Source organism: Solanum verrucosum, unplaced genomic scaffold, assembly GCF_900185275.1.
Source record: "Solanum verrucosum unplaced genomic scaffold, falcon-dt-bn FXZP01000261.1, whole genome shotgun sequence".
Classification (NCBI taxonomy): domain Eukaryota; kingdom Viridiplantae; phylum Streptophyta; class Magnoliopsida; order Solanales; family Solanaceae; genus Solanum; species Solanum verrucosum.
In genome coordinates this window covers 13,532,444-13,543,957 of record NW_026019969.1, presented here as the reverse complement: position 1 = coordinate 13,543,957, position 11,514 = coordinate 13,532,444, and the positions used below count along the sequence as shown (strand labels likewise).

Sequence of the window (11,514 nt, the reverse complement as noted above, 5' to 3'; positions counted from 1 at the left end):
TGCAGCTGTTACATCAGTGATTCAGCCTCATTTTCAATGAAGATAATTGATAGGATTTAAATACTGAAATAAGTTGAAACTGCAGAATGATTTATTCGATCAGCACCATCTAATAGCAAATTTCCAATTTTCAGTGTACAATTGATAATGTAAATGTTTATTTTTTCATTTGATATGTGTTTACAGATTGATTGGTACACATTGTTTTAAGTAGTTTTTGTGCCATTGAAATCATAATGGCGAACCTCTTAATAACCTTGGAAAATTGGTGGTGGTGGTGAGGCGTATAGCGAGCCCAATGTTGGGGGAAGAGCGACATCCTCAAAAGTGGGTGGAGGTGGAGACATTACCGGAGCTGGTGGTGGTGGTGGTGAGTGGACTGGCGGTGGAGGTGAAGCTACAGGTGGCGGTGGTGAGTGGACTGGAGGTGGAGGTGATGCTACCGGTGGTGGTGGTGAGTGAACGGGAGGTGGAGGTGAGGCAACCGGTGGTGGTGGTGAGTGGACTGGTGGCGGAGGTGATGCTACCGGTGGTGGTGGTGAGTGGATGGGAGGTGGAGGTGAGGCAACCGGTGGTGGTGGTGAGTGGACTGGTGGGGGAGGTGATGCTACCGGTGGTGGTGGTGAGTGGACTGGAGGTGGAGGTGATTGGACTGGTGGTGGTGGTGAGTGGACTGGAGGTGGAGGTGATGCTACCGGTGGCGGTGGTGAATGGACTGGAGGTGGTGGTGAGTGGATGGGAGGTGGAGGTGAGGCCACTGGTGGTGGTGGAGGTAAGGTTTTTGGTGGTGGAGGAGGTGAGGCTACTGGTGGTAGTGGAGATGGCTTTGGTTTTGGAGTGGTTGGTGTTGCTGGTTTTGAAGGAGTCAGGGTTTTAGGTGGATCTTTTGGACTCTGCCCTTCCCTTGAAACTCCGCAATGACCTTTACTGCAATCAACAGGCTTGCTCACTACTGGGAAACACTCTTTCTCCGTCCTCTGCTCTGATCTTCTCCCCAAACAATTCTCATTACCATCTATCTTAACTTGTTTCGACTGTGATGGCGTACATGTTTCATCCATGCTCTCAAAGTAGTTCTTAGAGAATGTGAAATTCGTCAAACTAGGCAACGTGCAAAGGTTCTTTGGAACATTTCCCATGAACTTGTTCGATGCAATGTCAATGATTTCCACTTTCTGCATCGATTTCAAATCCTGAGGTAACGATCCAACAAACTTATTTCCACTAATATCGAACAGTGTTAGGCTCGTGAGCTTAGTAATCTCTTCAGGCAAACAACCAGAGAGCTCATTGTTGGTGAATACAAGCTCATCTAATGAGTTGCCCATTTTACCAATACTGCTCGGGATGCAACCATAGAACTTGTTATTTGCCAATACCACCACGGAAGCATTGGAATTGCCCAAGCTTTCAGGGATGGTGGAATGGAATCGGTTATTGTTGATCAATATTGCATCAAGATTCTTCTCAAATAGCGCGGAAGGCACTTGACCTTCAAAGTTGTTGAACCTAAGATCAAGATAGTTGAGTTTAGGCAACTCAAGAACAACATCAGGGAATGGCCCCACGAAACGATTGTTGCTGAAATCAATCTCATCCAAAAGCGTAAGATTTTTAATGCTCTTGGGAATGATTCCACAAAATCGGTTAGAATTAATGTGGATGAGACTCACATCAGCCAAGAGGCCAAGCTCCACAGGGAGATGTCCAGCTATGTCTGCATGGTTAAGATCAATCCCAGCAACAACAGAGATGTTGGGATCATCAAGAGCATTGTCACAAAAGACACCATTATAGGCACATACATTATTACCCTCCCAATTAGCTGTGAAGTTTGTTGGATCAGAGTAAATAGCTTTCTTCCATGCCTGAAGAGCAACATAAGCTTTCTTCAACCTGGCATTTTCGAATTTCATGTTAATGGTCATTTCAGACTCGTATGTATTTGGAAGCTCGCCATTGTTACCTAAAAGTTGGCGACGGGCAATAGAAGCAGCTTCAATATCAGATAATGCAAAATATGATGGAGAAAAAGAAGAGAAAGATACAAGGAAAAAGAGAAAGCAACCCAAGGCCACCATGTTTGTAAGTCCACCTGTGGGTAAGGCCCAAGGCTGCTTATTGTAATATATTCTTCAAAGCAAAATGGGGGGTATTATATATGTAGGCAAAGGAAGGAAATTTAATGGTTGATAAGCTATCATGAATTTTGAGCACCATAGAATTTGGAGGGTCAAAATAAACTTGAAACAAATTTTAGCGGTTTGTTGAGTTTCTTGGAATTAAAAAAATGAGTGAACAGAGTTATTCTTGATCCATCCTTTACCTATTAGAATGGAAAATCACCAATTACATAAGTTCATTTACCGTCTAAAACAAATGGACATTATTTCATAAACATGTTTTATTTTCTTTATGCTAGTAAATAATTGGTTGATTTTTCCATTAAAGTTCGAGACTTTCAAAGTGTCTTACTCTTGTTTATTCTTAAATTCACAGTTTAATGGCTTTTGTGAAATAGTTAGGCAGAGGCTGATGCAAATGACAGTGGAAAGTGGATGTATTCACGTTAGGAAAGTAATCAAAGTAAACATAAAGATACTTCGCAGCAGTTCGCACGAAACTGATTTCAAATACAGATCACTTCCAAAAACTAGACTTATGTAACCCCTAAACTAATTGAATTTTCAAACAAAAATAGGCTTATGCTATTAATAAAAATTATGGCCTTAATTGCAACTTATTAACTAGAAAAATAGGAATTTGGAGGAAGTCAGTCACCACTGATATTTACATAACTGCATACACATCACATCCCTCCGAGTGAGGTACTTTACCAAACTCTACATGAATGCAAGATGCTTCGTGCACCAAACTCTTTTAAAGTGAGGTATTTTGTGTGTATACTTGAAGAAAACTGAAAGAAAGGGGCATCAGTTTGACACCATCCAGAAAAGTTCACAAGGGTATTTAGAAACTTCACTGCTGTTATAATTTTCAAAAACAAACCATATTTACATTCAGAACAAATGGTAACTCCTAACCTACCGATACAGCACACTATTTTATGCTAACACTAACAAAAATACGTGATAACATCCCCACAGGCTTAACATTACATCACCAGATAATTTTTACCACATTGGCCCAGAATACTATTCAATTCCATTGCTTGACCTTATTATCTGAAGCTCCAAAGGAGCGTTCTTTTTATGAAACTAGTCTAGTACCACACAGGGTGTGTTCCTTTGGCTCTGAGCAGTTTGGTATAGGGTGAATCTGGCATTCTAGCTTTCTCCTCTTCCTCAAGCTCTTCTCTCGACTTTGGCAATCCATCTGGTATAGGACAAGTTCCTCTTGCCCGTTGTGCATCAAGATTAACAGCTTTGGCTGATTCTTTGCTTTCCTTTTTGGCTTTATGCATGTCTGAAACTCCATGTAAGCAGCCAATGAGAGTTTTTACTCCCCCTGCTTGAAGTATTAGCCTCTCTACCTCCTCCTTAGATGCTTCTTTCTGGAAAGAACATCAAAATCTCTTTCAATAACAGAGTAGGAAGGTGCTACGCTTAACATAGCTTAAGATCATTACAATATTTGGACAATAGATCACTTAAACTGGATTTACAAAAAATCAACAAGTAATTGGCTTGATGAACTTTTTCTTTAATAACTGTGATGTCCAGGTCAATTTGTAATTCCTCAGCGCAGCTGCCAAGTAACTATGTCCACCTAGACTTGGGTAGACAAGAAGACATCACCTAGTATTATTGACATTTCTAACTTAAGAATACAATTCAGATGGAATTGTTAGCTTACTTTATGTGGTCGTAATATATACACACACACTGAAAACACATTTTTGTTAGCTCTTTTTCATCAACTTTTACCTCATAGTTCCAAGGAAATATTGAACCTCGAATTTTAAGTTTTGTGTACTAATAACATCTAAATATTTTACACCATCGGTTTAAGTTGACAACTAATGCAAATTTTACCCCAATAGCCCATTCTCTGGACAGGGGGGGTTAACTAATTTGTTGACAACAACATACCCTACAACAACATATCCAGTGTAAGCTCACAAGTGGAAAACCTATTATCTAACAACACATAATAAATACAATAGCATGTCGCAGGCAAATAAGATTGTTGCAGAATTTTATTTGAAGAACCTATGATTGTGTGCTGATAAAGAACTTACTTCAAGATCTTTGAGTTCAAAATAGGCTTGCCAGCAGCTATAAGAATCATCTCCGTCTAGAACAGAACAATAATCTGTACATAACCATACACAGAGTCCGTTAGTATTTCAACAAGCAGATAGAGCTAATACTTTAGACAACAAGAAATCAAGTTCAATTAGTAGATATTCCCTGCATTCCAATTTTTGGGTGTTAATATGTACATGGATTCAAGTCATTTAACAACTACAAAAACTAGAATAAATCAAAGATTTAATTAATTAACCATATTTAATAATTCTTTAAACATATAAAAACCATCGGAAACAGCCTCGCTATCTTCACAAATAGGGGTACGGCTGCGTACATAATTGTTGTATTTAACCCCAATTATAGTTCCATGCAAAGCTAGTTTTTTAAAATTAGTACTAACACGCTATTTTCTTGTAAAAGGACATTCTTTTCTCCTTCAAGAATGGCGAAAATTTCAAATCTTCAAATCAGAGACGGATCAATAACCCATAAACTTCAAATCTTGAATTCATGTCTGATGCTAAATCCAAGAAAACAACTTATAAACAAACTAAGGAAACGTAACAATCAAGAAAATAGACGAACAAATAAAGAAGATCTGGACATACCCGCAAGTTCATTTTCTGATTTTTCAATCAAAGGGGGGTCTTTAACAACTCTATCAAACTTGGTTCTGCTAAAAGGCTCGAGCTTGGGTATGTAAGCATGACTTCTTGAACAACAACGAATTGTCGACGAATTTACTTGAAATCTTGAAGATGAGGTTCTTGAAGAATGAAGCTCATTATTAACTCCAACAAGAGAAGAAGAAGAAGATAAGGAATTGAGAGCCATTGATTGTAACATCATCGTTTCTGTAAAAACCCAGATAACAAATCATCAAAATGATGAAAATTTATATTTATAAATAGAGAAGAAGAAGTCAGAAGGAATTGGGAATGGATAAGGATGAGATATTTTTTATTACTTTTTCTGTAAAAAGAGACATAATGTTACTTGCCGGTGATGATTGGATTCGTAACAGACGAATCCTGGCCGTTGATTAATTGTGTTTTGTGTGTGATTTTGATCAGATTGGCGATCGTATAAGAGGAAACGAAGGATGCGGCGGCCCTGGGATATTTTTATTGTAATACGGTATGTGGAAATTTTAAAGATATTTTTTATGAGCCCACAAGTTTCTTTTTCTACTTTTTGCTTTTTTTTCAACTTTGTAATTTGTCTTGATGCAAAAGAAAGAAATTTCTTATTACCGGTCTTTTTCGTAAAAGTGTTTTTTTCTCTAGATACTTATCTTGATCAATGCAAAATATTCTCTTCATTTTAATTTAGAACCCATTTGAATTAACTTAAAAAATTAAATTTTACTTCTAAAATAAAAGTCAAACAGAAATAACTTTTAAATCAAAAAATAAAAAGTATGGGAGACTTATTTTTGATTTCTAACTTATTTTTAAGTCATTTTTTACTTTGTCAAACACTTCCTAACTTATTTTAAGTTACTTTTTATATTTGTCAAACACTTTCAAAAGTAAAAAATTGACTTAAAAGTAAGTTTGACCAACTTTTAAGTCAATCCAAACACACTCTTAGTATAAATTCAAAAAAAAAATAAAAAAAATCTGTAGTTTTAGACTAAAGTTATGTAAGAAGTATCAAAATGTTCTTTAATTTTGTATTTAAAAATATGACATATGAAAAATTGAAATTAAAGAATTGTCAAAAGGAAAAAAAGATGAATTTATTAAAATAGATTAAAAAGAAAAGTAAGACAAAATGGAGAAAATAACATGTTTGTTAATTGTACCACAAAAAAAATTGATAAGCTAATAAAAGAGTAACTAGAGTTTAAATATTTTAGGTTGAGTAGGACTAAAGCATACTACATAAGTACGAATTCATTGTTGCATCACGGAAGGCTGGGTGAAGAAGTTATTTTTGATACACAAGTCATCTTTAAAAGAGAGAGTTTTAAGTATATGGTCGACAATTTAAGAAAATGGAGGGATATCATGAGTATGTCGTACAATGTATTGGAATGGAATGTACAAAATAGAGGCTTGAACCCCGTGTTCTATGTCACAAAAACATATAGTTGAGAATTAAAAATAATTATATAGAGAGGTTGTTGGGTCGGCTTAATTTGTTGTTCAAAATAGATTGTCAACTAAGCAAAAACTCGCATGTTCGGAAGATGAAGGTACCAGAAATGAGAAAGCTTAGATGGATGTGCAAGCATATTAAAATAAAAACTATTGGAACAAAGATATGCAGGGGTAAGATGAAAGTAGCCATCGTAATGAAAATATGTGAAAAATGAGATTGAGGTGGTTTGGACATGTGAAGAGAAAAAACATAAATTGATCAAATAAAAAAGGTATGAAAGGTTGACTGTAATTAATAGATTTAAGGAGAGAATAGGGTAGATAAAAAAGGAATCGAAGTGTCACAACCAAAAACATAATTAGGATATATGATTATTAGATAGTAGAACGTCTTCACTTTCACATTGGCAGAACATTTTAGTTTGGTTGAGTTATCTATTTGTAACACCCCAGAAATTTTTTTGAATTAAGACTTGAACCATCCTTCGTTGTGAGTAGGATTTTACCGAGGAATTAAAATTTCTTTAAGTGTTAAGTTCACTAGATGTAGCACCTTGAGTTCGAAAAAGAACTAAATTGGAAATAGCAAAATCTGAAATTTTGCAAGTTATGCTTAAGTATGAGTTTTGGGTCGACTTCAAACAACCATAAATCCTAGCTCAGGATGAGTTAGGTGTACTACAAGATACCGTAGCGAAGATCTTTGAATTATCTTTCCAACGCCGCTGAGTTTGCTAAGTTTCGAGGTCGGATGAGTGAGATATGTCCTTTTGAAGATAGGCTGACCAGTTAAGGAAGGTTAGCCGAAAATAGAAAGGGGTATTTTGGTCTTTTCCTTACCCAATCAGATTTAATTCATTTTTAGTAATATTTTAGGGGTCTAATCTGATTAGGTTCAGTTTTATAATTCTAAAATACACCTAGGGTTTTAGTTGAGAGTTCAAGAAGAAGAGAAAAGAGGAGAAAAGAGAAAGGATGAAAGCATTCGTCGAGATTCTTGCATCTTGTTGCGGATTTTCGCCATGGGTTTAATCCCTAAGAGGTATGTAAGCTTCCATAGTGTTGGGTTCTTTCACCCACACGCCAATCATGATTTATTCAGCGTAATTTCGTTCTTGAAATTTATGGATTTAAGTTCTTGATGAGTTCTTGATAAGTGTTCTTGAAGTTTATTAAGTTTTGAAGTAAGATTCTGCTTAGGTCAACTTTAAACGACCATATCTCTTAGAATATTAAGAGTTACGTGAGCCATAACCTATCCAATTAAAGGTAATTGAATCTACTTTCCAACCCCACCAGTTTCACATCAATCCAATATCTGAGTAAAAAGTTATGACTATTTTAGTAACCTATACAGTGCTGTTACGAATTTGCCGACGGGAAAATATTGAAAATAATCGTTTTTGTCTTTTTACCTCCAAGAAAACCATCAACGAATTTCTTGACTAATTAAAAAGCTCAAAACAATCAGATTTTCATCTTCACTCATGAAAATCATAATTTTTGGCTATAGAGATTTTAAGAAACTAACTCGAGAATCTCAAGAAAGGTCTTCTTGATTGTTTACCTTCAAGCTAGGGTTTCAAGGCTTCTAATCAAGTTCTTCTTCAAGATTCTTTAAGATTCTTAAAGATTCTTCAAGAATCTTGTTCTTCTAGGTATGTAAGGCTATCATAGTGTTGGACTAGTTCGTCCTCACGCCCTACATCTACTTTCAGATCAGAAAAAGAGTAATCTAGGATACTTTCCCTAGATTTGAGTATTCTTGAGATAAGTTGATTTTGAGTTCTTGAATTCATGTTTCTTTTAAAAGTTCTATTCCTAATTATCGAATATCTATATTGTTATTGAGATCCTTCATATCATGAATCATAACTCTTGAATTCATAATTCAAATTCAAGAGAGAGTTAAGAGTAGAGTTCAAGAAAGCCTTTGAGTTCAATTGTGAATCCTTTGAGATCAACTATCGATTTGAACTAAGTTTTGAGGAAGTAAGTCAGAGAATGAGAAGAGACACATACATGAGTTTCATAATGTTATGTAGACTTACGAGTCAAGTCGTTCATGCCCATAAATTCCGCATGAACTCCAGAAGTTGAGTATCTTTGAGAGGAGTAGTATCTTCAAGTTCTAAGTCTTGAGTATTGAGTTCCTAATCCCCTTTGAGATTATATTTCTAAGCATGGGACTATTACATGTTACTCATAAAGTCTTTGAGTTGAATTGTTCATGCCCATAATTCCGCATGAATCCTATAAGTCGAGCAGTCTTGAGAAGAGAAGTATCTTTGAGTCCTTGAGTTGAGTCGTTCATGGTCATAATTCCGCATGAACCCTCTGAGTTGAGCATTCTTGAAATGAGTAGTATTATTGAAGTTCTTGAGTTCTAAGTATTTGAGTTCTATCTGTGGTTATTGAAAACCTTGCATTGAGTCGTTCATGTCCATCATTCGACACGAACCACATTTTAAGAAGTCTTTTACAAACGTTTTAACTTTGTTTTAAGACTTAAGTTTTGAGTTTAGTAAAGAGTAAATAGTAAAGTTTGAAGTCCTTTTCTTCAAAAGTATATGGGGACTAAGTATTCCCAAAGAGTTTATAAATGTTTTCACATTTAAATAAGAACGGAAACTGAGATTTCCAAAGGGCCTTCGGGCTAGTTTTCAGAAAAGAGTAATAGCTTTCTAAATGAAGCAAGTAAGGAAATTGAGATTTCCAAGATAGCCTTTGAGCTAAGTTTTTGAGCAATTATCTCAAATCAACAGAAAGAAGTATGTTTTTAAAACATAAGAGCTAGTATATTTTTGGGAGTAGTATTGAGCACCGATATGGGGGAGAGTTCACACAACTCACAGCCCCCATAAACCATGTAGCCATCATAGGTAGAAAAGAGTCATACTTTTTAGATGAACCCTTTTCACATAGACTAGTGGATCCATTAGTAGTTCAGGTCCTATACCTTTGGCCGGGTATAGGATGCGCTGGCAGCGTGAGGTAGATCGTTGTATCATCACTATAGCTCTTATGTGATGGTTGTCGGTTAGAGAAACTCCCACAGAAGTTATTGTATTTTTATATACATCAGTTTATTGTATTTTTATATACATTTCAGAGTTATGTTGTATCCTTGCATACACACAGATTTCAGAGCATGTTTTTAAATAGTTTGTTTCTTTATATTACACTTGTTTTAAATTGCTTTATATTGAAATGAGTTCAGTCATATTGAGTTGAGTATCCAGAGTCGAATATCATATCTTTGAGTCGAATATCATATCCTTGAGTTGAGTATCTAATCTCTGAGTTTAGTATCTTATCCTTGAGTACTTCTGAGTTGAGTAAGTTTGAGTAGTTTGGAGTATTCCTTGAGTTGAGTAAGTTTGAAAAGAGGCAAATATGTTTCCTTTTTATCAAGTTTCAAGCTTATGTTTATGTTTTAGAATTCCCCTTACATGCTCGTACATTCTACGTACTGAGCCATTTGGCCTGCATCTTCTCATGATGCAGACACAGGTATTCAGGATCATCAACAGGAGCTTCGTTGAAACATCCGAGAGTTCGAGTTAGCTATGGTGAGCCTCCTTACTTTCAGAGGATTTCATTTACCTTTCAGTTATATTAGTTGTTAGGATGTCGTGGGTCTTGTCCCGACTTCCATCTTTATCAGTTAGAGGCTTCATAGATAGTCAGTATAGTTGAGAAGTCTGTATCATTTATTTTATTAAATGTTTTAAAGACTAAAGTTGCCTTTTTATGGCGAGTTGTATATATTTTATTATACAGAGTTTTCTTTGGACTTAAAGTTTGTATTTAAGTTTGATGAACTTTTATTTCAGTTTTTAAGCTTTATATGCTTGAATCAGTTTTCCGCTTGTAGTCAGCCAGGATGAGGGTTCGCTTGGGGACCAGCAATGGTCTTCGAGTACCGACCACGTCCAGGGTGTAGGCTCGAATCGTGACACTATTTTCCTACCAGTATTATTGTTTGTATACTAACATTATCTTATATTTCAAGTCTATGACTACTATTATTTCATCTATTTTTATTATCTTTAATTGTTAGTATTATTGATACTTTCCGTTCTTTATTGTTTTTTAATCATACGTCTTACTACTGCATATGATTCAAATTATTTTTACTGACAAGTTTATTTTTTAAATTGAAAATTTATTACAAACAACTTTTCTACCCTATTTTAATATTCATATATACCCACCCTCTTCCTGCTCTATTTATAAGAAAATATAGTCAATATAGTCGATATGTTGTTTTATTTTACTAGAAATATAATTTATTCCTATGGACATAAATTGGATGATAAAAAAGGTAGAAACAAAACGAAGATGAAAAATAAGACTTTACATTTGTATATGTTGGTACAAAAATAATAATTTAATACCTCAATTGATTGACTATCTAAATTTTTATCTTATTGATAAAAGTTTAATTCCTTACTTTATAATTCTCTTTCCTATTTTTCAAGCAAAATTTAATAACTGAAAATTAAAAAGACAACATAACATACTCTATTAAAATAATTTTTATAATGACAAATTGTATATATATAGAAAAAAATTGTACATTTTGAAAAAAATATCAAGGCGGATGAAGTTTTGTTTTTTCTAACTAGAACCGTCAATATAAACTTGATTTATTGATTACTTAATTCAACCTGTTATTTGTTAGGGATTGAACAAACATTTTAAAACTCATTTAAAAAATATAACTTTTTAATTCAATTAAGTAAATTCGTCTGACTAAACAAGTCAACACATGTATTTATAATTTGTTTGAATCACAAGCTTTAAAAACTTTATTTTTATTTTTAGATTGTATGACCAATCAAATAAATTTATATAAAAGAAAGTATCACTATTCAAAATCATTTGAAGCATTTTAGAAAGAAAAACACTTTTTTTTTAAAAAAAATACTAATCATTTTCAGCTTAGTTGGATTAGGTCCCACCACATATGCAACAATACTATCTCTCCCTTTTTTTTTTTTTTTGAAAGATAAGATAAGAAGATGAGTATTATATTCATCGTCATAAAATCATGATTATAAATTACTATTAATAATTTAATCTAAAGACGATAATAATATTATGCATAAATCCTTTTTGAGATGGAGAAACATTATTTTTGTGATAGTAACTATGATTATAAATTATTAAAATAAAATAAGTAATAATAA

General features: G+C 34.4%; 2 protein-coding genes across 2 annotated transcripts; both read right to left on the bottom strand.

Annotated features, from left to right (window-relative positions):
* Nucleotides 1–228: 228 nt before the first annotated feature.
* On the bottom strand, nt 229–2,151 carry LOC125815883 (pollen-specific leucine-rich repeat extensin-like protein 3). The gene has a single exon (XM_049495450.1). It carries the CDS (start codon nt 2,079–2,081, stop codon nt 249–251), a length of 1,833 nt encoding a protein of 610 aa, XP_049351407.1. The 5' UTR covers nt 2,082–2,151; the 3' UTR covers nt 229–248.
* Nucleotides 2,152–2,967: 816 nt separating this feature from the next.
* On the bottom strand, nt 2,968–5,162 carry LOC125816133 (CCG-binding protein 1). The gene is made up of 3 exons (XM_049495723.1): nt 4,823–5,162; nt 4,202–4,275; nt 2,968–3,514 (listed from the first exon to the last, which is right to left on the bottom strand). Exons 1-3 carry the CDS (start codon nt 5,061–5,063, stop codon nt 3,224–3,226), a joined length of 606 nt encoding a protein of 201 aa, XP_049351680.1. The 5' UTR covers nt 5,064–5,162; the 3' UTR covers nt 2,968–3,223.
* Between the last annotated feature and the right edge of the window lie 6,352 nt (nt 5,163–11,514).